Source organism: Brachyistius frenatus, unplaced genomic scaffold (assembly GCF_029030835.1).
Source record: "Brachyistius frenatus isolate BFR_SWC_R1_liver_20210118 unplaced genomic scaffold, ASM2903083v1 Contig_16, whole genome shotgun sequence".
NCBI classification, from domain to species: Eukaryota; Metazoa; Chordata; class Actinopteri; family Embiotocidae; genus Brachyistius; species Brachyistius frenatus.
Genome location: NW_027210615.1, coordinates 2,657,531 through 2,684,226, shown reverse-complemented (window position 1 = coordinate 2,684,226; position 26,696 = coordinate 2,657,531). Strand labels below are relative to the sequence as shown.

At 41.1% G+C, this 26,696-nt stretch overlaps 2 protein-coding genes across 2 annotated transcripts in view; one reads left to right on the top strand and one right to left on the bottom strand.

Annotated features, from left to right (window-relative positions):
• ptpn11b (protein tyrosine phosphatase non-receptor type 11b) overlaps positions 1-6,346 on the top strand; it is a 37,718-nt gene extending 31,372 nt beyond the window's left edge. The window contains exons 12-16 of the mRNA XM_069693983.1: positions 1,461-1,528; positions 1,624-1,775; positions 2,690-2,790; positions 2,922-3,051; positions 5,021-6,346. Of these exons, the coding sequence (XP_069550084.1) occupies positions 1,461-1,528; positions 1,624-1,775; positions 2,690-2,790; positions 2,922-3,009 (409 nt within the window). The 3' untranslated portion in view covers positions 3,010-3,051; positions 5,021-6,346. The remainder of the gene's footprint in view (positions 1-1,460; positions 1,529-1,623; positions 1,776-2,689; positions 2,791-2,921; positions 3,052-5,020) is intronic.
• A 2,895-nt stretch (positions 6,347-9,241) lies between these two features.
• On the bottom strand, positions 9,242-15,990 carry LOC138618209 (RING finger protein 223). Its single transcript, XM_069693793.1, has 2 exons — positions 15,841-15,990; positions 9,242-10,766 (listed from the first exon to the last, which is right to left on the bottom strand). The coding sequence occupies exon 2, from the start codon at positions 10,666-10,668 to the stop codon at positions 9,964-9,966; it is 705 nt and encodes a 234-aa protein (XP_069549894.1). The 5' UTR covers positions 10,669-10,766; positions 15,841-15,990; the 3' UTR covers positions 9,242-9,963.
• Between the last annotated feature and the right edge of the window lie 10,706 nt (positions 15,991-26,696).

Below are 26,696 nucleotides of genomic sequence, written 5' to 3'. Positions count from 1 at the left end.
TACTTTCTGAAGTTCAGTAAATCAGCAAATATTTTAAACGATATATTTTTTGTTTTTAATGCATTCCTCTGTATTTCCTTATTGTCTTTATCTAGATTCAAAATTAGGTTTAGATTTTACCAAATGCTATTTAAGACAACCTCAATTACAATGTTAATACTTGCATGCAAGCCTTACATGTAACAAACAATGGCATTGTTCCACCTTTGGATTTCAGTGTGATCATCAGTCTCTTTAAGCAGACTGGAAATATGAGAGAAAAACACAATAATCCAGGTTTACTTATCAAGTTAGAATATACATACATGTTATTTGTTCTGTCTTTGGTTTAATGTCATGTGATAAATGTACATTCAAATTCAGAGACGTGCCTCACATACTGTTAAACACTGCACATGAATTTGTCTGTGTTTTTCATGATTTTCCTGTATGGCAACCACTAGGGTGCGCTATAATGAAGGTTCAGAATTTGGCCTTCTTTTTGACGAAAAGTCTTTACCAAACTAGTACTGCAACAATTATTTTTCTAAATATTCACAATAAACAAACTTATCAAAGGTGTCAAGAGAGGAATTTTTATGCGACGGACAGTTTTCATCATATAAACCTCAGTGTCCTCCTGCAACCTTCAGACACGGTTATCAATAGCACAAACACGTGTACAATTACTTTCACTTACCCCCTCAGTATTGACTTGACATTATATTTACTTCTAGTAACTGTTACATAAAGTTCTGCTTTAGCCAAAAAACTATTTTTCACTGGTTTTACAAAAGATGTCCGCATGACCACCTTAAAGGCTGAAACTGTGGAACAGCATGATCAGTTTTGGATTCATCTGTAGTCCGGACGGGCTCCTCGTCATAATAAAAACCAGAATTACAGTTCCGGTAGCGATAAATAACATCAGTCATTAGCTTAATTTGACACAGATTTAGTTCATCATAAAGTCGTTCCTGCTGGATTGCCAGATTTCTAAGCCTTTGTTTATTTTTTATTGCATGAATATTTATCGAGATAGACTGAAGAGCAGACTGTAGCTCTCAAACATGTTGGCAAAGGTTGTTCATTTGGTGTTCTTCTTGTATGTCTCTCACACACACACACACACACACACACACACACACAAACTTGCACTACAAACACGCTGATAGACTAACAAAACACGTGACTCATCATCACCTGCTGGTCAGTCAGCTGCTGATAAAAAAAAAAAAAAAAATGTAAAGTGGGAAAAAGAGTATTGAAGTGAGTTCTCAGAAGAGATTGAACAGTATTTCATGAGAAACAACAACAGATTTGAATGTCTTCACTTCGTAATGCTCATATAACACTTTTCATAACTGACTAAATAAAATAGTATTCTCTTAAAATATCACCTGGACATTATTACGTAATTTCTTCAAGAGTTGTAACTACGCCGTTTTTTTTTTTGACTTGTCACTCTGTTGTCTCTGCAGTGCGGGCATCGGCAGGACGGGCACCATCATCGTCGTTGACATCCTTATTGACATCATTAACCGTCAAGGCAGGAGACTCGGATACCAAACTTCACACACCTAATATTGTTTCTGTTACTTCAAATGTTTGTACTGCATCCTTACTCTTCTCTGTGTGCTGTAGGTCTCGACTGTGACATCGACATCCCTAAAACCATCCAGAGGGTACGGCAGCAGAGGTCGGGCATGGTGCAGACAGAGGCCCAGTATAAGTTCATCTACATGGCTGTGCAGCAGTACATCGACACGGCTCAGAAGAGGCTGGAGGAGGAACAGGTACGCAGCTACACTACAAGTCTAAACCACAGAGAGGCAAAAAAAAAAAAGAAATGGAATTGCATCACGATCAATCAGCCTTTACCGTGTTAAAAATAGCTGATTTATCGATTGTAGTGAAGATGTATAAGCTCACAGTCTGAAGACCAGCACCACGTGTTCTGTTTGGACAGCTAGAGCAGTGAAGCAAACGTCAGCCTGCCAACTGTCTTGGTATGTTTCCACTGCTGAATGTAGACACCATGTGGGACTTGTTTACGGTGTCTCACTTTTAAATCAGCGATTCTCAGCCGGCGGGTGACGAGCCACACGAGCATCACGGGGCCAATAAGGGTCGGTTGGTAACGTGTGCATGGGGGAAAAAAAAACAAAAAATGACAAACTGTAGTTTTGAAGTCTACAGAATTTCTGCTGCTATGCTTTTATTTTGAAGGACCTATGTTTTCCACCAGGCAGCGTGCATGCAGTAGCTGTTTGCTGCCAGCTTGTCACGACATTAATGGCCTAAATTAATGTTGTCAAATCAGTAGTTACCTCTGACAAAGGTTTAGGGTTACATGAATCAGACTTTTAATGTCATATTTCATACAGTTCAATATAGATTCCTGAAACTTGATGAGCTTCGCCAGTTTAAACTTGTTTGAAAAGCATCTCTGCTTGTAATTCAAGATAAATCTGCCTATTTTTTTCATTGGCTTTTTATTCAGAGTTGTATTTTTGTTACACTTTTTATTTCATGCTTTTAAAAGCACATGACAGCGTGTCTGCTCTTCACAAAATACATTTCAAGGGTTTTAACATTTTTCAAAACTTTGGGCCATAACCTAATGACTAAGGAAAAATGTGATTCCTCAGACTGGCCCAGTTGAGAACGACTGCTCTAAATTATTCTGATTAATTTTGTCACTTTTCAGAGGAATAAGATGAAGGAGAGAGAATATTCCAATATCAAATATCCTCAGATGACCAACTCTAGGTCCAAACCCAACATGGCGTCCTCCCGCTCTTCGTCTGTGTAAGTATAACAAATACCACGATGGGAGCATTGACGTGACTGTCGTACATATATTCATGGGACGAGAGGAGAAAATAGGTTTAAAATCCGTCTCTGTCTTTTTGAGTGAATATTTTTCTGTGCATCTGCAGGCTGACAAACGATGATTCGTCGAGTGTGTACGAGAACATCAACTTCAAAAGCCCTCAGACGTCGTTTAGCAGTAACACCAGGAGGTAAAAGTGTCGCCGCGGACCTCCACTCCTCTCTGTCTGCCTCTCTGTAAGTGTCACTTCATTTCACTTTTGATTAAAACCAGAAGTGGTTCAATATTTTCCGTCCTGCATCAGGGAACATGCTTTCACAGATTCATCACATTTTCTGGAGAACGGTGACGAAGGCAAAAGGAAAAGAGCGTGTTCGATGTAAAAAATCTAAAACTTAACTTCGGGCTTCGCTCGACGTGTCAGAGAAACTGAACTCTCCCTTAAAATCCAAACTCCAGGTGCCTCTCCGCTGATAACAGACAGTTCACTTTCTCCCAGTGGGTCAAATTCATTTTCCTCATGTAAATCGAAGAGTAATGTTCTTTTATTTTCAAGTTTCAAATTGTAGAGTAGCCAGGAGCAGCTGAAAGAAAACCAGAGCTCCTTTTTATGAAGCAACAAAAGATTCAATTTAGGTTCAAATTATAGTCAACCTCAATTCTCCCGGCCTCGTTCTTTTCTCTCCGAGTGACTAATACAGTGCAGCAGCGACGGGAGCCGAGCAGTGTTCACTTAAATAGCTTTGGTTTGGGGGTCATCTGCACATGACATACACTGAATACCATTTTAATTAACAGCGACTGTTTGGTTTTGTTTTTTTTAATTGTCTGCTACATTAATGTTGTACATTTTGTTTTTGGAGCCGTTAGAAAACGATCATATCCAGACATTTTTAAACGGGTCTTCATGCTTTAAAATTTAGTACATCAGTCAGACTTCTCAGCTTCTCTGTCTCGCTTGCATGGTTCAAACTGTCAAAACAAAACTCCCAAATCAGACCCATGTTTTTTTTTACTAACATCCAAATGCTTAATCCGAATATCCGAAGGTATTTATATTTATATTATTTGATGACTTTTCATTTTATAAGTTTGAATATAATTCAATGTTTTTTTTAATTTTATTTTACATTTTTGTTTTTTTTCTTGTGAATGTGGTTGGAAGTCAATTTAAGTTGACATTTCTAGTTGGAAAAACGTTGTTTTGAATCCCCAGGGGCACTGATAGGATTTAATTTCCTGCACGTTGTGTTAGACATGAGGATCTTCTGGCTATTTGACTGGAAGCTTTGGACGTCTGATTCTATTTATACAAATTTCTGACCTTAACGTGTCCTCTGAAACAGGCCTGTCAAAGAGCGGCGTGCCGGACACGTGAATCCATAAACAACGACGTCCTGCTGACTACGTTCCTCTGTCAAAACCAATATAAAGGATCCTTAACGATGAATGTGCAAAGCAAATTCGAACAAAGAGCATCAAAAACAACAACCACACATGACGACACGTAATCCAACCATAGAAAAGTACTTCATAAAAACATAATCAAAAACATCATACGGGAAAACAACAAAAAACAACCCAAAAAAAAGTCAAGCTCAAGACACTACCGATCCCGACTATCTGACCGGAGCTTGTTAAGCGACTGAACAAAGGATGTGAAGCTTCTTCTTGTCTCCCTGAAGATAAAAGTGCAGATTCACGGCACAGATCTGCTGCAGTCACGATGGACTGGTCTGACATACAAGTCATACTGAACGTGGTTTCCCAGTTGTCTTTCCAACAAGATTTTGATTATGGTAGTATGGTTATGTTACAAATGTATATTCATCAGATTATCAATATTTATGATTAATGTCTTCCTCAAGAATTCTACCAGTCGATCTTTATTTTACCTTCTGTTTTAAAACTCATGCAAAGGCTTTTTTTTTTTTTTTAATTGAATCCTTTGTGGGATTGATTTAAGTCATTCACACTCTCTCGCACACACACACACACACACACACACGCGCACACGCTAACACACTCACTGCACGGTGCTCCATCTCCGCATGTCTCCATAACCCGACGGGTGGAGTTTATGCAGAGTAAATGCTGTTTTATTAGCGCTACATCACGAGTTGCATCAGATCCTCGTGTTCATGATTCAAAGTGACACCAGCCGTTAACGTTGCTCGTCCTCCTGTCTGTTTGTGTTTCCTTCAGTTTCAGCAGAGGTATCGCTGCGTCAGCACCTGAATAGTCCCTCGTCAGGGGAGGAGGAGGAGGAGGAGGGGGGTGGGGGGGGCGAGGGGCGGAGGGAGCGAGGTGCTCTACACCGCACTCCACAGCGGTGGACCCCGGGCCCGGGCCGAAGGGGGCGAGCAGACAGACCCCTCTCCTGCCGCCATCCTGCTGGACCTCTCAGCCTGCAGTCCCACCTGGAGGACTCCACAGCGTAGTGCCCTGTCCAACCCCCTCCACCCTCATTCCCACCCACCCCCACTCCCCTCCATCCGCCCCCCTCGCCCCACTCCTTCCTCACACTTCCTCTCCCACTTCTGCTCCAGCCCTCGCCCTGTCTTTAAGCAGCACCAAGTGCCTTGTCCACAGGACGTGTCTGCAGCCCAGCCTCCTCAAACCCGCCGTCACCTCTCTGCCGTCGCTGCTTTCCCTGGAGACCGAGTCGACACAAGAAGCAACGTGGAGGGAACAGAGCCGCGCTGCTTGTCACGGGGCGCTCCGCCGGTGCTCCGTCTGTCTCCCGGACTCGCCGGCTGTCTTTGGAAGTCAAACCTTTCGAGTGCTTTCACTGCGTTCTGCCTCTCCAGCCGTGGCGGCTGTTCGTGTGGCTGCCGAGTTACGCAACCCGCTACAAGATCGTGAGGCGCAGGAAGGCCGACCGAGCGAGCCCTGTCTTCTTCAAATCTTATAAAAAAAAAAAAAAAAAAAAAGGTTTATTTCGGGTGTAAAATTATTGTATTTTATTTTTTCTTGGAGATGTGACTGATTATCACGATGTTGTTGTAAAGGTTTTTTTTTTTTTTTTAATGTAATCTCATCAGCTGTTCCGTCGTTGTTCTTTGACTAAATGGGAGAGCGTTTGACTTGTGGTTGCTCGTCGGTCCTGTCCGTCATGTGAACGTGGCCTCTGGTGGTCCCAAACAAACTCAATCATCCTTCTTTTTAATTAGCTTCCTTCCATTATTTGAGGGTGTGTTTTTTTTTTTGTTGTTTTCCGTCGAAGCTGTCGGTATCACGGTTGTGTAATATATGAGATGATGTTTATTTATGTACATACATATTTATAAAGGAGCGTAGCGATGGAGATTATATTTGAACACATCTCAAAGCAGCATCCCCTGCTTTAACTCAGATTCAGGTTTTAAGAGTAGTGTGAAGTTTAGCAGGAAACGTGGAGGAGAGGGTTCCTTGAATGGGTGCTCGGAGTTGGCCGAGCGCCGCCTCTCAGCTTGCTTTGACTTGCTGTCCTCGTTAATCAGCAGGTCCGGTGCAGTTCAACATCTGTCAGCGGAGATCGTCACAAGGAGACCGGGGTGGGGCGGGGTGGGGCGGGGGGGGGCGGTGATTACAGCGGGCCAGATGGCCATCTGCCTGAGATTGAAGAATAGATTTGTCTCCAAAAAGTAATTTAGAAGATGGCCGTAATCCAGGCTTGATGATAGCGGGGCGAGTAAGCCGACGTCATTGATCTGATAAGGAAGTCGGCGTTGCCGCGGCGCACTGAGGCGCCCCCCCACCCCCCTGCCCTGTGGCAGACTGGTGGCTATTTTTAGCCTCCAGGAGCAGCACCAAAATACCCTGCTCAAATACTACAGCGGAGATGTTGGTGAAATGTGAGCCAGTCCATTTCAAATGTCATGAAAACCTTAAAACATTATGATTTAAAAAAAAAAAAAAAAAAATGTATGTGTGTTCAGTCGACCTTTTTAAAGTCTAAAAGATCAGACAAAACCGCGGAGGGAGTGGCGCTTTCTGTTCAGACCATTCCTCTTCCTCCCTACGCCAACAGAAACTGAGCATGTCAAGGACACTCGCAGGCCGCAATCACCTAGTTTTCTTCAGCGCCGCGCACACACACACACACACACACACACACACACACACACACACACACACACGCAGCTGCTGCAGCTGCATGCTCAGGATTCTTCGAAAACACCATCGGTAACGAAGCCAAGCCAAATCACAGCATACAGAGTAACTCGGCCGTTGCAGTGAAATAACTAGAATATAATAAAACCAGTGATTTGATGCTGTTGAATGTAACCTGCAGCGACCGTTATCATCCTGCCAGACAACCCAGCCCGTGTCTTTTGAAGGCCCAGAGGAGCACAGATTCAGTCTGGTCGGGACGTTCCCGGTGTAAATCCTTGTTTTAACGGTGAAGGAAGGCTCTGTTTTCTGAAACGAACGGCGTCGCCGCCACGTCTCGGTGAATGCGGCACCACTTGATGCTCTCCAGTTGAATTTGAACATTTGAGGAGGATTTTAATCCTTGTGTTTTTTTCCCCTTTCCCTCTCTTTACTGTGATCTTTTGTCCGATGAATGACTTGCGGATTCTGTTTCCTTGTTTCTGAACTTCTCGCGCTGTGGATCATTTTCTTCTTTCTTTTTTTTTCCAGTGTGTTTCACTTTGCCTCTCTGGGTCAATTTGTTTTCTGATTTGGTGAAACATCAATACTTGAAAGTGTGAAACTGCTGAACCTTTGGCCTCAGGCTGTGTGGATGTATGTTTTGGTAGCGCACTAGATTTTTGCCATCAGTGTTTTCTTCTTTTTTTTCATTTTTTTTTATTTCATTAATTTCAAATTATAAACTTCTAATTGATTTGTTTTATTCATTCTTGCATTTTGTATTGTATCCGAGTTGTTATATTTTTTATGGTTGTGAGAAGTAAATCCTGGCTCTCTGAAGCAGTGTACACGGAGGTATGCAGTAACAACACAGTATTTTCTGTCTGCTCGTCCTCTTACATTTACTTGAACATGATGTGTTTTGGTTTTGATTCCTCGTTTCTCCGTCGGTGGCAGTAAGCCTGAAGTGAGTCGTGGTAAACTTAAGTGCTCCCGTGTTGCTTCCCCCTTTCTTTTTTTTTCATCATCTTCTTGCACTGACTCCACCCAAACGCCTTTTTTTTTTTCTTTGCTGTATAGGCTCCGAACCGCTGATGCAATGAGCTGCCAGAAATGGCATCAAAATGGTTTATTATCATAATAGTTTAATAAAAATCTATGATGGCACTCTGTAAAACGTACATTCCTGTTAATGTTGTGTTCACTTGTGAGGTTGTTGTTGTTGTTTTTTTGTCCCAGCTGGAGGAAGGAGATGGAGAATCTCTTTTGAATCTATTTTTGGAAGAGGCTCCTAGAAAGTCTGCCGCTGTGCGAAAGAAAGAACATTAGAAATATGAAAAGCCGGCTGCGTGTTTGGTGGACTGTTTGGCCTCCAGGTGTGGCCCCTGCAGCGGAGACGCAGCGGAGAACAGAGGCGGTGTGTTACGAAGCAGCGTTTTGAGCTGGACCTCGCTGCGACTCTTCCGTCTCGTCCACTTTAGTTGTCCTTTTCTTTTGGAAAAGTGCTCCGCGGTGTGAGCTGCATCGGGGACCGGTTAACTAATATTAACGCTGGGAAAAACAAGGCATTCACATTCGCATTCACAGCGGCAGCTTTTCATGGTCGACGTGGCCTGTAGAAAATGTGCTTTCTGACTCGAGTGAAACGCAGAACAGTCCAGACAGCCGAGTCAGAAATGAGCTCTGCGTTAGCCGTCGTGCTCGGAACACGTGAGCAGCGTAGCTCCAATAAAACGGTTTTATTTTGCTGCCGCTCGCAAGAAAATAGGCTGCTTATTCGGCCTTGTTGGAGACGAGGGGAAAAACCCGACAGCTTAATTGTGTTTCCTTGGAAAACATTCAGTTTAAATGTTGCTGTGTAAAATGATGCCATCTGACAAGAAGTTACTTTTCACTTGTTTTTTTGTTTTGTTTTTTTTAATTTAAGGAAAGTTGTGGTGAAACTGACTCGGTTTTTCTTTTTGTTCGTTTTAATTAGATTTTATTGTTTGACTGTGTTTACCGGCAGGGTAAATGATGCTTCAGCAAGTTGTACTTTTATGGCGTCTTATTAATTATTGTTAAAAATTGAACTCTTATCAAACACGTGTCGCAGGTGAGCTGTTATTGGAAAATCTCAGCCTACATTTTCCTATGTGACGCAACTCATCCAGGAGTAAATAAAGCAAACTTCCTGTAAGGACAAAGGAGGATTTGCTTGTGTAGTCATGAGGTTAAGGTTCATATAAGGAGGAAATGAAAAGCGGCCAGGGATTGGTTTGTTTTACAACTACGACCTGATATTAAAGAACGTGAGAAGCTGTAATAAGGGAAAGTCAAATGGAATCCATTTTAATAATGAGGCACAAATGAGTGAATACCTCACGTTGTTTTTATTAAAATTCTGTAAACAAGAACATATCAAAACACAATCAAATGCACAGCAGGTAAAGTTTTTAGTTGGCACACCGGGATTACATTCATTCTTTTTTTAGTGATGGGTGTTTGCAGTTAGATGGATATTTAAAAAGTTCCGATTTCATAAATAAATGTGAGCTAATATTAGCCTATCCAAACCAACAGTGGTGGCTTGGCTGCAACACTGAGTGTCTACGACGTCATCACCGAATGTTGAGTCGACACAACAAATCACCCTAATTGTGTCCCAACAACCAATTTGTATCTAATTTCAAAATACCGGTGCAGATTAAATTACTATAAATTGGCATCTGTAGATGTTTTTGTGTCAGTTCAAAAAAGACATATGCAGTAAAAAAAAAAAAGATCAAAATAATAAATTATTCTGATAAGTCTGAAGTGGGAACATAAAATCGGTGCAGTCTTTGTTGCTTTACTTCCTGCAGGGTCTGCCAGTGTGTATTTTCTATAAAAAAAAAAAAAAAATCACCACCAGGGGGTGCTGAAGTCAGTTGTCATAAAAGCCTACACACAGCAGCTTTAATATATGTGGTTCTGTTGAAAGTTCCAAATCCGAGGTGTGTGGAGAAATTTACAATGTCAGACATTTGCAACATTACCAGTGTGTTATATACAATGTTATCTACATTAGTGGGGTCCAGTTAGTAGAGGATTTACTCTGGTAGAAGACGAGACCCGGTGAAGGGGCTTAAAGTAGTCGTGGTGGGACGACTGTGGTTGGTGGGTTCTTTCATACAGCGCATGTTCCCGGTGGTGAATACACACTGCAGGGGCCACAACACAACCACAACAAGCAGCACCATGAGCACAACGAAGAGCATCATCCTCTTCCAGTCTGACATTCTCTCTATCAGGCTCAACGTCCGGGCCCTAGTCTGGATCGGTGCTTCCACCGTCTTGCTGGCCCCAATGTCGATGCAGACGCAGAACGCCGTGGGACTTTCGGGGGCGTCCTTCCTGTTGCTTTTGTAGCACAGCTTCTCCCCCTCCAGCCACACCGGCTCCTCGTGCTGCTGGTGGGTGGGCAGCTTGCAGAGGACCTCGCGGCTGGTGGCCAGGGCCGGGGGCCCTTCCTCCGGCAGCATGGTGGGGTGACGGCAAAAGGGGCACGAGAGGCGCGTGCTGCCGTTGTCGTCGTCGTCGTGGTCGGCCAGCGAGACCGCCATGAGGCGGGAAAGGCACTCGAGGCAGAAGGTGTGGGTGCACTCCAGCTGCTTGGGCGTTTTGAAGACATTGTCGTAGGTGTTGTAGCAGATGGAGCACTCCGGCTGGCCCATTACCGACACTTTCTTTTGCTGCTCTCCAGGTACTTCCTGGGGCGCGATCTGCACATGCCAAATCTTCTGCGCCTGTTCCATCTTCAGAAATGTTAGCGTTGGCTCTCTTTAGTCCTTCTCCTGTGGACTCGCTGCGCTTTTCTTTCCTCTTCTCGGGCTCGCTTTAATTTCTGGATTATCTAAAAAGAATGAGTGAAAGACAGATATTAGTTCTCATATCACGGAGACAGGGCAACCATGTGCAAACCATAATCCCACCAACTCAATCAGGGTTAGGGTAACCTGACCTGAGGTGCATGTTTTTGGATGATGGGAGGAAGCCGGAGAACCCGGAGAGAACCCACGCAAGCACAGGGAGAACATGCAAACTCCGCACAGAAAGGCCCAGGACCGGATTTGAACCCGGAACCTTTTATTGCTGTGAGGTGACAGTGCTAACCACTGCACCACCGTGCCGCCCCAATATCCAATATCCAATATTCACTTTATATCCAAGTGAATGTTTGAACTCTGAACTATTCCAACGCTGACAGGAATTTGCCCTGTCAATGAATAATTCAGTCATCGGGAGTGATGTAAAATGGGTCCGAAATGCCAAGTGACATTGGATTTACAAAATCAGCTGCACAAACAAATGAGTCATTTAAGTGACATTAACCACCCCCTTGTGTGGGCAGCTCTGCGGGAACGGTGTGGACCTCGTGAACCTTGTGGACCAGTGTGGACAGTGTTTTCAAGGGAACACGATAATAATCAGCATTTCGGCCTTCAGCAGGAAAAATCCACAACAAACCAAAAGACGCAAACATTCAGTGAAACCCAGAAAGCCATCTACATATTCTGGTCCCAGCCAAATGGGATAATCTCATTTTCTTATTTAGGAGAGGAATCTACAGATCACAGTAAATACAAAGTATGGCGGGTGTTTTTTTCTTTCCTCGTGACTCGGGCACACAGTGCAAACTTGATTGTTCTCAGGGTCTCAGAGTACTGAAATGTATCAAACAGCTTTCTTGGGGTCTTATCTGCGTTTTCAAATATCTCCGTAATCAATGTAGGTAGAGAACGGACGACTTCTATGTGATCTAATCGGTGATGAAGCAAGGAAACTTAAGTGTATCCATTTTAAAAGAGCCCAAGTGTTATCTTGCTGGCTATTTAACAATCTTCAGTGCTGCAGTTGGCTTCTAACTCATAACCCCTGGAAACACCTCATTTAAAAAAAAAAAAGAAGTTGTAATGCATGCTGTTTTCAAAAGGGCACGTTGTTATTGAAAATGACTGCATGCAAATTTTGTTCGTGGTGTTAGCAGCTGCTATTAGCGGGCTGAACACCGGCCAAAAAGCAGTGACTGACAGCATTTCTCTATATTTATATTCATCTATAGCATCGCTTAAAGTGATTGGTACACTGTAACAGCACTTCTACATTTTACATTTTGGTTATCGTGACTTTCTCTTGAACTTTTTGTACGTGATTCATAATGGCCCTAAATAGACTGCATTACCCAGGGGGCACGGCTTCTCACGCACCTGTTCCTGTTTTCATGTGCCTGATTTTCTTTGTTGGTGGCTAGTCGAAGTAATGTTACATTAACCTCGCAGTAATGTTGGCCTGGCTCCAAAAAGGTACAAACAGAATCAGACGTTTACAGCTGTGAAAGCAAGCTGACGTTAGCACCACTGCTAACAGCAAAGACCCTGTGATGCTGAGTATGAGAATATCTCGTTCAACATGAATAGCAGTGTTTGTCCTCCCAAAATGTCCAGGACGTGCTGAATGTATGTCAACATCAAATATCCAATCACATAATCACTGTTTCCTACCATCCCCGGTCTCTATTGGTCGAGCAAATGGCGCAACTTCCTTTATCCGTTACAAATTAAAAGTCTCCAAGCAGCTCATACACCATCCAGCCATATAGCTTATAGTTTTTTTATGTTTTATTTCGTGTAATTAAATAATTGCAATGGTTGCCCCCTTGATTAACTACATCCATGTTGTGAACTATAGCAAGGCCTGCTAGTATCTTTTATTCACTGATGAAATTAAGAATGAAGCCTATGGGTATGCTGATGGAGGCTGATACGGACGCAAACATGTGAATGCTGTCACTTTCCTACTTCAACCGCTGAATGTGTATGTAATTAACAAAGATTGTTGCAGAATATCTGCCATGTCAGCAAATGTGCTTTAGGTGAAAGCCTATCTGTGTAATTGCATGGAGTTTACATGCAAGACTTATTTATTGTATTTACATTTTTCAGAGGCAGTTTGCATATAAGGACATCAAGAGTGGAATGCAAATGCATACCGGGCCGATACAGGGAGTCTTTGGGTCCTTGTTGCCTCCAGCAGCTGATGAAAGCTTGTTGAGGGCGGGTCACCAGCACGCGAGTACGTCGGGGATAATTACAGGCTGCTTTGTTAATGTGACTTTTGTTCACGTCTGTATGCCACTCGGCAGAAACTAACGGACCGGGTTTTTGGGGTGCTGCGGGTGTCTCCGGGAGCAGCTCTGCGTTGAGTCTGCTCCCTTCGTTTCATGTTGTTTGAATGATAAGAATATTACATGGTAATAACCCGCCTGCTAATGTTGTGGGCTCCGTATTTAAAGTCACTAACGTGAAGGCGACTGTGTGTGTTTGTGCCTTCGGGATGAAGGATGTCGGAGCACAGGTGCTCTCCTCTCGGTGCCCTCAGGGCCGGTCTTGCCCCAGTTCTCCAATCTACACAAAGTCCCCGCTTGTTCTCCGCCTAATCGCTCCATCTGCCCTTGACATTCCTGCACCGCCGACTCTCTCTCCTCATCTCTGCTGAATTCAGACATGCTTTAGTCGGATGGGGACAGATTTTTCTGTATAATTACACCTGTCTTATCAGTTTCAAGCCTCCCTTTACCACTGATTGTGACTCAGTTACCCTATTGCTCCATTTGAATTGTAGTTACTGGGCGTGGTCTGTCTCACCTGCAGCAAGTGATGACGCGAAACGTCAATCTGTCTGTAGGTCAAATTTAATTCACCATGACAGACTGTTTTTATGGACCCAACCAACTACATAGAAAAATTATACTTGTGACAAATGAAAGTGTAAACTCAATGAAGTCCTTCATGTTCAAACATTTACACAGCTGGTGAAGCAGCTTTATAAGATCATCAAACAAAGTCAATAAATATCTGAAATATTAACCATAAAATGCATGCTGCGGCGGTAATTGTCTATTTAAACAAATGTAATAAAGTTTTCGACAGCATTGGAAAAGCCAGTATTCAAACACTGTTCATTCACTGTTCATAAAGGCTCCCATGTGGTTAACTTGTATATATTTCCTATATTTTACGGGTCAAAGAGAAAACTCAAGGTCTTAAAAAGGGAGAAACAGTTTGCCTCAGGCGGTGTTACTTGTAGTACAAGCAACAAGTAAATAGCAACCAACCAAGCATCAAAAAACAGCACAGTCGTAGATTTCGGACAGCTGAAGCACCGCCTGAGGCGGTTGTACGCATAATCTTTGTTTGACCTTTGCTTTACAGTGTGATTATAAAACCACTGAAATTAGATTTGAACTTCTAGGCTCAGGTCTCAGCTGTGTGTTCTACGTGACCTGTATGAAGTCTGAACGTGACTCCATGTCACGTGATCTGGCGACAAACTCAGCTTCTTAGTTAAAGATTTACAGCTTTTAATCTGTCAGCTGGTTTAGAAAAAACCCATCGAGGAAATGCCACAGCTCAAATATAAAGATGTTGTGTACTGGTCATCATGATCTTTCCCTACGGCAATGTTTCACTCAGTGACCACACTGGAAACAAATGATCAAGTTGGTGAAATATGTCACCGATTTTTCGGAAAAATAAGAAACGGATTGGATGGATGGATGGATGGATAGATGGGTAGGTATATAAATACATAGATAACCTACAAATCAGACAACAAAGTGTGTTAAAAAAAAATCCACCATATTTACGAATATATATATATGAATTTACATACAAGTATACATTCATGTAGTCGTTTATAAATACTTTAAGTGAGACTGTGTGAATGAAGAAGAAGAATTAAGTCATTCTTTCCTTTACAAATGAAAAGTTGAACTCGTGTTTTAAACGCACGCCTGTTCAGACGAACACTCTCAACCTTTTAGCTGCCTCAGCCTTGTTAGGTCTGGTGTGTCGCTAATGTTAGTTTCAGGTTTAGTTCACTGACTTGAATTTTTTTGACTTGTGCTACTGTTATTTATATGCGCTTATAATTAGCCTGTAGGTGTACATGTAGCCCCGGTCGCCACTAATTAGTATGAGTCTCACTTTGAGGTGGAAAAGGTTTAAATGTCCATTTACTCCCTATTCGCACCACAGACTGTTTCAAAGTGACATGTAAAAAGGACATTTAGGCCTTGTTCTCAGGTTAAAAGCAAAATGTCCTGAGAGCACGTGAAGGAAAGTCAATCCAGAAAGCTCTGGTGCCACACTGAAGGCTTGTATAACGTACAGCAGGGTCAAATAAGTCGTTGCTGGATCCAAAATACTGACTTCAAACATGAGTTATAGTTGTTGTTTTTTTATTGTCTCTGCAGCATTCTGCTCTGACCTTCACTTTCTGATTCCTCGTCACGATCAACGACACGTGTTGTTACCAGTCCCACTGACCCATTTTTCTCAAACCACCGCTCACTTACAGTATGTGCAAAGTAGAGAGTGTTTCATTTGAATGCTCAGCTCTGTACATGTGCTGCTGTATGCTCTGTTCAACTGCCACCCACAATGCTGCACTACCTGTTCCCAGTTTGAAAAGCAAATGAAACTCGATCTACCTGCTGTTTGAGCTGGGGGGGGGGCAGTTTAACTGAACTGAACTTGAGGGAACAAATACAGATCTCAGCAGTAGCTTGTGTAAGCACAAAAGACAATGCAGAAGTGAGTACACACAGGGAAACACAGAAAACTACACCTGATGACTGCTGCTACATGGCTTCAATCCACCTACTGCTGCCACATGAACACTTCTTTATAGCTGAGCACAGTTTATGAGATGAGGTAAAGGAACCTAATTTATATCAGATTAACTCAGCAGTGTGGAGTTTGGATTTTTTTTTTTTTTTTTTTAGTTTAAGGAGAAGCTTCACTTTAAAGGAAAAAAAAAAATCAAATATAAACAGTTTTTATAGTAAAACATTTTTAAAGCCGTGTAGTGTAACAATAAAAAGCACAAACTCTCGCTGCAACGTGGAGCGCAAAGGTTCATCTTACCTGCCAGATGATGAAGATGTCAAAGGATCCTCTCTTGATCTCTGTGGGCCGGGCTCACCTCTCACTCCCTTTGCTCCTGCATGTTTCTGGAGTCAACTGACTTCTGAGCTCCCAGCAGGGAGTTTGGTTGTTGTTGGGTTTTTTTTATAATTGTGCCACGGCTCCGGCTCAGGTCGTCCTGTGTGGGGTAACACCAGGTGTGTGGGTGGGTGTGTGTGTCTGAGCTCTGTGTGTCAGCGTGAGTCCTCCTTCCTCTTGCGTCCGTTGGCCAGTATCACCTGCCCCTGCTCTGCCAGCTCCCTTTTAGCACTCTATGCAAATGTGCTTCAGACAAGAGTCCTGGCCTTGAGGTGGTGTCTGAAGGCGGGGAAGAGGAGGAGGAGGAGGAGGAGGAGGAGGAAGGAAAAAGTGTCAGTACTTCTAGTGTGGAGATACCTTTTCCTTCCTTTCCTCTTCCAACCTGTCTTCACTACTGTGTCCCCGCCCTCACGTAAAAACACACACTTAAGACACACACCTTCAACTCCAGCCCTATATACAAACACATTAATGCCATAAATCCTTCAACTGAATGATGCATTTATTTTTCATGTCAGTGAGTCAAAAGTCCAAACAACGAAATGTAAACTGAATGAGACGGACGCTGTGGTGTAACATAGAAAAGACACAATCTACAGAGGTTTTGCATCAACCAGCATGTTTAACATGCATATGAAGGAGTTATTTCCATACAGTCAGTGATAAGGTAACAGGTGGTGATACAGGAATATCTTCCTGCCGCAGCGCCACTTTATTCTGAATAGCCTGTTGTTCCACTTCTTTACTGGCACAAACTGTTGAAGACGCAATTCATCAACTATAACATCCTCAATCGGTGCAATCGGACGCCGAGCAGAAAGGCTCGGCTCAACTTAAGAGACGATGATTTATGCTGCTGTCAGGAGGAAGCTGGAGCAATGCTACACATGCTATACGGCCCTATGGGATTTATGGGGGAGAATAAAGACACTTAAATAATCTGTGTATGTTGAGTTTGATCCCCAAAACGTCACAGATTAGTGGTTACAGTCAAGTCATGTGATGACTGCACATGGTAGGTAGGTAGGTAGGTAGGTAGGTAGGTAGTTACTTTATTAATCCCCAAAGGGAATTTTTTTTTTTCTTTTCGCTACAGCAGCATTTATAGATACAGGAAAGCAATAAAATAACAGTAAAAATGATTAAATATAAAAATGCACAGTATATACAATAAAATAGAATAAAATAAAATAGAATAATTAAATTAAATTAAAACTAACTAAACAATAGTGCAACAGGATGCAGGATGAGTGGGAGACCAGAGGAAATATGTAACATTTTCATCATTTGATTACTGGATTGAAATCATATCCAATATATCAGGATATAAACAAATTATAGTCAGACAGACATCCACATGTGTTTCTGAAAACATGGAGCCCATTCTTGGACCACATCAACAAAAGACAATGACAATGATCTGGTTGCATCACAACCGTCATGTATATGTTAACAAATGAAGTCTAATGTCAACATACACCAAACAGCAAGAACATTAAAACCACTTAAAAGAATAGGGTTGATAAAATGTTGGGAATACCTCTCAATGAAACCCAGTGCAGTTCAAAGACCATTAAAAGAAATCCACACCTCTCAATAACAACTGAACATTATAATCCTCATGAAGGCCTCATGAGTTTTTGACAGGGCTGTCGTTGTTGTATTTTACTTAAAACTTCACGTTTCAGTAGTTTCATTGTTGTGGCTGACCAGCGAAAACAATGTATTTCTCTAATATTATCCACACTACCTTTTAAAGTAGCAGTGTATAGGATTTGATGACATGTATTGGTGAGATTGCAGATTACAACTAACTAAACAGCGTTCACCTTCCAAGTGTAGGAGAGTCCACGGTGATTGTTTGCAAAAAAAAACAACAACAGGAAAGGCCCCTTTCTCCAGCCACTGTTTGTCCCTTTTGGGCTTCTGTAGAAACATGGTGGCGCAACATGGTGCGCTCCCTTTGTAGATGCCATCCCAAGGGAACGCAAACACAACAATTCTTAGTTTCAGGATATTTTACACTTATAGAACCCTGATTATAATATTGTACTGTATTTCTGCCGATAGATCCCCCTAAATCTTACATACTACTCCTTTAAATTTTAAACATAAAAGCAACAAACGTACATCCACCAAGGTGAGGCTCCCGCTCATTAAGATGACTGGAAGGATGTGTGTTGGAGGTTTTATTTGATTACTCCTTTTTCCTTAATGGTAATGACTGATGGCCGGGAGCCATTAGCTGTGGCATGTCTCTGCAATAACAGCTGCCTAACTGACTTGGTTATTTAGTAACCCGAGCACAAATACTGCCGTATCATATCAGCAGAGTCATTTATTGGGCATTGAGTTGTGGCTGCTTTGAGGAAGGGAGAAGGTGCACAATCAAACATTGTTTTATTCTCCTTTCTGGAATCCATGAACTTGGTTTATGATAAACACGTCAAGGATTTAGTGGGTGGCTGGGTGAGAGTAATACATTATCTCGTGAGATGGAGGGTTGGGCGGCGCTGCTGCGGAGGTTGGGAAGGGATACACGTGAGCAGGAAACTGTGTTAGCAGCGAGGCCATAAAATGACACAGTGTTGACTCTCTCCCACTCGAACTGGCATTAACTCAAACGCTAAAGAGCAAAGATGCTGTTTTCGACCTCCGTCGCCAAATCATCAAGGGCAAAATCTGAGCTTATCATTTCTCCAGAGTAAAACATAGAATGTTAGACGGGTTTGACGCAGCTGGTATGAGTAGGCAGTAAGGTGTGAGCACGCTGGTGGGATTTATGTTTACTTTAACATGTGGTAGGATGTGGTCAGTGTTCTTGACCTGTCCAACAAGATAATGCTGTGCATCCAAAAATGATTCAAGCCTAAGAAAAGGTAACCTGCATGGTCGAATGCATCTAAACTGGTGAACAATGCATGTAGAGTGTTTACATTTGTTGAGAGAAAATATAGAATCTGTTGGAATCTGCGCCAACTGTCGCTCACAGCTTCAGTTTTCCTCACTATGAATACTGTTTGGTAACTCGGCTCGTATCAGCCTTTGCACAGGCGCTCTAAAGGGCTGACCAACCAGCGACCAGTGTTGGTGAGTAACTGTGTTTGTCCCGCCCCTTTTTGAATTGGGGATGTTGTTATGTTGAATGGGTCTTTAAACAGCAAAATCCTCCCTATGTTGTGTTTTCCTTCATACACTTGTGGGACGTAATGAACACAGCAAAGTTTAAATTGAACTTAACGCATTGTTGGGACTTGATGTTTTTTTTGCAAAATCCTCATGTCAGTGCATTATGTTTTTCATGTTTGTCTTTACTGATGGAATATATAAAGAAATCAAAAATTGTTGTTTTGAATATATGGGATAATGAGACAATATAACAGGGGCAACATTATTATCAGGATGCGTTGTTTAGATACTATACGGTGATAAAGTATGAAGCATGACTTGTAATCTTGGACAGGTTAGTTGACACAGGACTTCTGGAGAGGTGAAACCAGACACCTCAAGGTGCTTCACCACCATCTGACACCCGTCTGCTTTTCTACATCAGCAACCACCAGCAGCAGCAGCAGCAGCAGCAGCATGACATCAGTGCTTTCAGTGTCAAAAGAAAAAGTGGCCTACAAGTCTAGTTAAAAGTTTAAGGTTTCTGAAAGGAGGTACTCAACACTTCTGTCCTGTTTCTTGTCTTTACTGTTAACAAATCAGATGGCAGAGCTTTGAGAAGGTCACTGCTGAAATTAAACTGCCTTCACCCAGTAAGTGTTGCGGGTGATATGTGAGAGGCTGCAGTACATTTTAGCAGAACAAGGAAGAAAAGTTTAACTTCAGGGTAAATGTGATATTTTTGACTAAAATAAAAGGGCCAAGTGTTGCTGCAGGAAGTTACTAACACTAGACTTTGTGTAAAAAGATCTGTGCATTCTCTATATCTACAGTTTATAGCTCACTCTACATGTGATGTAGACTATGATAAATCGCAGGATATTTTACGATAAATGATTAGACTAATCTGGTCCAGTCAACCATTTCTTAGACGGCTGTGGACCGAGATCATTTCAGAGTTCAAAAGAACTTGAAAGCAAAGCAGGGGGAATATTGTTTTACAAGCTTATGACTGTTTTACAGTTTACTGGAAGCTAGTTTTGGCCAACCGCTTATCTTTACGGCCCTCAGCTGCAGAACAGTCACGTTTTTTTTTATCAAATAATCTTTGGCCGCGCCACTCTCAATGTTGTGTTTTTGTTGCTGGTCGTGTCTCGGGGTAGAAGGAAGTGTATCCACTTCGAATTTCTCCCCATCAGTGTCGCATTATCATTTTTGTTAAGAAACTAAGAGCTTTCCCATCTAGAAATAAGGATGAGTTTAGAAAACACAAACCACTCTCCTTTCCAAAAGGTTAGCATAAGAATATATTTCCATAACAAAGAGTTCAAGCTTTATTTCTATTTGGCGTGAAATGATCATTTTCCAACACACTGACCTTCACTGTCAACATGTGGCTTTTATTGTTACATTTATGCTGAGTCAATTTTATGCATTATTGCATCCAGGCAAAATGACTCTTGGAAAAATGATGATACGTTGTAAAAGACACCTGTGGTCTCACACACACACACACACACACACGCACGTACACACACACACACACACACACACGGTCTGTTTTTTACAAAGAGTGTGAAACCTTGGTTGTGTGGCAGCTTAGCATTTTCTATCAAATGTTGTATTTAATCAGCATTGTTCTCTTTGTTTTTCAGTGCACCACTGAGATGATAAAAACTGCTCTGAAACAGAGAAATGTTGATTTGTATAGGGGCAAGTATGTAGCATAAACCGATGCCACACACCACAGCATTTTAGCAACAAATTAGATTATAAATGAGATCATTTGCAATGTTTAACTGTCTCTTTCAATGTATATGATTTCCAACAGGAGTTTGGTGCAAAGTGTTACAGGACAGAAGAATTACTTAAAAAAAAAAAAAAAAGATAGCCACTACTAATGTGTATTTTGACAAAAAAATTTTTTTCGGTCACTTTGATTATTTCTTCCGTCTTTACTTGCTCTGGAGCTCCTGACGTAATTCCCAAGTAAAATATTTGCGACAAAGCTGCCCTGGTTTTGGCTGAACACGTGTTCCAAAGCTCAAACTAAGTTAATGTGAGCCTTCAGCAGTCTGTTTCGGTCTTTTTAGAAATCCATTGTCCCAGGAAACTCAGGAAAGACAACATTACAGCAAAAGGCACTGCTGACTCGTCAAATTGGCTCTGGCTGAAGTTTAAAATGGATTTTTGCAATGGATGGGCAATATAGAGAAAAGAAATGATCACAGGGACCAAAAAATGTGCCGTTATATACATGGCCATGTGAGTATTGTTGTAAGATGTACTTGAAAATAATAATAAACTCACCTTTTAAAAATATATATATATTTCAACTTAGCAAGGAGCCAAAGAGGTGAGGAAATGTATGCAAAATATGAGAAATATTTCTGATTTGCTGGATTATCAATAGGGCATAGTGAGGAGCTGCCCCAAGAGCCCAGACCTTCAGGCACCCTCAAGCCTCCAGGTTCATGGGGTTATTTGTTTGTTGCAATTTGGTTTACTTCCCATTTGTGTGGTGATGCAACAATAAAGCCAAATATAAATGAATACAACTATGTATTTTTTATCAACAACAAAAAGAAGGTCCTCTGGTAACATCTAGTTTTAGTCCCTTTAATTTTTGAGTTAAACAGCAAACACAGCAGTTCTGGGGCTGCCTGCAGTTTATTTTTGGGGTTGCACTGTGTGAGTCTAAAGCAACAAGATGCTTCCAGTGCACCGTGCAGAGAAAGTGGGAGGAATGGATTGTGGTGTTGGGGCCACTGGGGGCCAACAGCTTGTTTTTGCCATAAGGACCCTTCACAGCTTCATCCAACCCCTGCAAGTACTAATAGTACCATACATAACATTATGAAGTTTAGTAGTAATAGTAGCAGTTAAAGGAGTGGCAGCGGCAGCTGCAGTAAGGCAAGGTTATGTACAGCACTTTAGCACAGAGATAATTACAACAATATATTAAAAGAAATATGAAAAGCAGTAAAATATGAACAACGGGATACAAAAATAGAAAACCTGAACAAATAAAATCCAGGTTTGGGTACAATTTTCTTTATTTCATTTCTGCACATTTTTCAGACTTTAACATTTTACCTCTAATTTCATACAAATAATATTCATTCAGAAATGTCATCATATTTTTTTGTTTTATATTGTATTACGTTGATCCATATCTGTGATTCTTCCCCTGCTTATTCTGTCTGAACTTACACTAACAGTGAAGTCTGACCAGCAGGCCTCCATCTGAGGCCCTCCTGATGATAACACTGTACTGTAATTTACTGCAGGTGAGTTTGAACCTCCTCTCTGCTCCAGGTGTGTTCAGGTGTGACCGACTGTTCCTGCATCTCCAGGCTCACAGCTCCTTCATGCGTTGCAGAACGAGTGAGTTTCCCACTTTTACAGTTGATTGGTTATAAACTATTTAAAGTCTTCTTTGACTGATTGTCCTTGTAGTCTGCCGTGGTGTTGCAATTATATTGGTCAAGTGTTTCCTTGATTGTTCATCAAAGTTAAATTGGGCCAGTAAATGACTTGCTCAGTGGACTTTAGTTTGAAGTAGTTGTCAATAAGTTTAGTTCAGTGGTTTCCAAACTGTAGTTTGGGCTCTTCACACTCACAAGATAAATGTGAGCAGTAATTAGATGATTAATTGCAGACAGGAAATGAGAACAAAATTAATTCTCCAACATATATTTTATTTTCTATTTTCTTTAACTTCTGGCTGAGATGACCTCTTTTGTAAAACACTAAAACGTTGTCCCTCTCTGGGCCTCAAACATTTTGAAATGAAACCATCAGCAGTTTGAAAGGAGTTTCTCAGAACATACAGGCCTCAGAAACATGACAAGGATGTTGTTGTTTTTATTTCTGAGTGGTCAAAGTCAAATGGTTGTGAACCACCTTCACATCACATTTGACAATTTAATGATTTGTTTATATGGAAAATCTAAATCTGTGCAATAACTCGCTGTGGGGATAAATATAGTGCCATAAAAAAGACAATATTTTCCTCTGAGATGTGGTGTAGTAAAAGTATAAAGTAACAAAAAGGATCTAGTACCATTTAAAAATGGACTTAAGTGCAGCACATTGCTGTAACATGGGGCACCGGGGATGGCAGTATTATATTAGAGGCAGGAGTAGTGGAGTTGTAATATTAAATCTCCACCACAATCTGCACTGTAGCTTAAGCAGCAGCGGAAGAAGTATTCAGGCCCTTAAGTAAAACAATAGCAGCCCCCTACAAGTACATGTCCTGCATTAAAAACTATATTCAATTATCAGCAAAATGAACTTAAAATAAAAGTACACACTATGCAGTAAATGCTTCCTGTCTGTGTTTTACTGTTATACATGATGTTTTTGGATTAATATAAACTATTGCATTGATGTGCATTTTTACTCCTGTTGTTATCTAGGGTTGTGCATATTTCAAATACTGTCCTCATATGTTTGTACCATTTCTGCTCTGTAAGAACCACGTACAGTATCTCTAAAAAGTCAACAAGCTCAGAGAAACAAGGTATTTTCAGCAAATCCAAGAGTTTATCTTAGAAAGTAAGATTGTTTTCTCAGTCTATAAAGGAACATCTAATTCTTACATGTATCAGAAAATTTAAAATCACCACATTTGGAGATACATGGTTTTCACTTGACAAAAAAAGGTATGAAACCCTGAAATTAGTATCTAAAAATGTAGTGAAGTAAAAGTTTAATATCTGCCTCTGAGACTTAGTGGAGTAGACGTGTAAAGTTGCATAAACGGGCAATATTTAAGTTAAGTACAAGTACTAACATTACATTGCAACACTAAGCTTACTTTGTTTGAAAAAAGTAAGACAAACAGAGAAAAAAGTAAGTCCTTGGATTTCTGTGAAAATGAGAATGATCCAGTAAAGGTTAAATCATTTGTTAATGTGTCACAGTCAGCCCCGGTCAGAAAGAGTTCATGGGGAGGTTTTTTTTTTTGCCTGTTTATCCCACAACAATATGAACTGTTCAGCTTCTGTGAGCACAGAGTCCGAGCAACAACACTGAACAAGGACCTGCTCTGAAACAAAACTGAGGAAAAATATGTCAGAATATGACATTTCAAATCAAACATACACTTGTACTGCAGCTTTTTTTTTTTTTTTTTTTTTTTTCCTAATCTGGTAGACATTTAGAAAATATGACCTGCTGGTGGTTGGAGATTTTTCAAAGGGGAAAGCAGTTTTGAAGTGGGATGAAATGGCATAATCAGTAATAGAAGAAGTACTACGGGTTAAATAATTGTTTGTAATTACCTTATATCAACGTGAATAATCGTGACCATGTCAGAGATGAAAGGTAGCATATTATTGGCACTAATATAACAACAGCAGATGCTGAAGACTTATATTACATTACTAATAGTTAAGTTCCTTTTTGTGAAAGTGAAAAGGTGACAGCTTTGGGTTTTGTCAAGGTTGAGAACACGTTGAATGTCACATAGTTAGTAAATGTAACAGTGTAACAGGCACGTTCACGGAGATGTTTTCCTGCTTGTGCTACAAAAATGTAAACTGTTCACATTCTGGGAGCACCAAACACTCTGAGGCATGACAACTTGAAAATAACAGTGATTATAATGCAAATTCTTCAGGGGAGCACATTTCAAATCCAACAGGAAATTGAGGTCCAAGCCATTTAAATACATGCATTATGAAAATATTGTACTTTTTTTTTTTTCTAATTTATCGGCCTTGATCTGAGTTTCTATAAGTACAGAGGGGTGAAAAATGAAATAAAAATCCAACATAAAGTGTCTCATGAAGGAATGGGTCGGGTCACCACATGCTGCCAGAACAGTTTCAATGTGCCTTTGTATTGATTCTACAAGTTTCTAAACTCTATGGCAGGGATCCAAAACATGTTCCCTCACGGTGTTTTCATGGTTGCTTAACTCGTCCATCCAAATTCCCCCATGTAGGTGCAGATCTGTGACTGCGAAGGCCAAAACATATTGTATAACAGAGCCACCGGATCCCATTTACTTTTTCTATCTAGATTTCTCCTTTTAGTTTGTCACCGGTCTGTAAATCATCAGAACTTCTAATTGATCAAATCTCCCTCCAAAGTAGGCTGTAGTCATTCATCAAGGGACGTGAAAGGAAATTGTTTATCTCTCAGCAGATAGGAAATTGTGAAAATTTGTGTTTGGCCTATGAGACGTTCACATATTCCACATTTTTGTCCACAAATTCAATGAAAAGGACAAAACCAAAGTGTCTCAGCATTTCATCTGCAGCACGTCTGTAATTCTTCAGCCCCGACTCCACCGCTTCCTATTGAATGTGTACATATACTTTTTCTTTTTTAAAAAGACCTTTACTGTATAGTTTTGTTTTTTTTTCTAATAAAGTAAATCATTTCCTACCAAAGTAAATTGTGCTTTTCTTGGTGAGTACTTTCAGCGGTGGATTATTTCATATTCCTCAGTCTTATCCATTCACCTGATCCAGACAAGTTTACAACAATAATTTGAACACTTTTAAATATAATTAGATGACCATTAGATCTTGTTATATACCTCAATCTATAAAAAATAAATTCAACTTAAATAAACGGTCAGCCATAGTAAATATGTTCTACACTTTAACACTTTTCCTACTGACTGTCTTTCACCTTTTGTCCAAAATAAATATTTATAATCTCAGTTTGATGAATACCAAACACCAGACTGCATGATGATGTCAATGAATGGAAAAAGCAGAAGCACGGGGATACAGGGCCCCCATGTGGTCATGATGGTGAAATACTTTGAAGACGTGGCTTGGCATTGAGCTTCAGGTGAAGACTTGGTGGTTTTATGGACCTGAATTTTGCCTGTCAGGCTGAGCTTAAACCTGTGTCGCATTCCAACAAGCTCCACCGGTCAGATGGTTTTATCTCTGCGAAAGCAGGAGAGAGTTAGGACCATGTTCGTGGTTCAGATCTCAGTAGACGAGGGAGGGGAGTGATTGTATGTAGACAGAGAGGACTGTCTGCCTGAGAGGCTTAATGTAAGGGGGGGGGGGGGACCCCTTTATAAAGAACCAGTTCAATCAGAATCCTTCATCCCTGCTCTCTTCAGGGTGTGTCTGAAAAAGTTCAATACATTGAACAGGGCAGTCCTCAGGAGGACGGCCTCCTCTGTACAGAGGAGCTCCTCTCAGTCACCGTTGTCACCTGTTTTGGTTTCAGGGTCCAGAAAGGGTTGAATCAGATATAATGAGTGGATTGAGGTCAGAAGAACAGGCTGAAGAATTTTACATAATGTGCTGTAAAATTGCTACGCAGTGAACATCATGGCAAGAGATTTCTGACCAGGACTTTTTTTTTTTTTTTAAACAGGCCAGAATAGTGAGGGGAAATTTAGCAGGGTGTCTGACATGGAAACGTCCACCGCCTATTCATATTTATATATATCAGAGTAAGATAACATGTTTTATATATATAAATATATATATAAAACATGTGTACCCTCTTTTTTAAAGCAGACAATCTTCATTGTTTCATTCAATATTAATGTCACTTTGTAAAACTGGGCAACCTAAACAATAGGTTTGCAACATGCAATTAATGACAAGTGATTAATTATGCAGGGTTACTTTACAGCCCAGTTTGGAAGGCATGTGCACAATAAACAGTGCAGACACATTAAA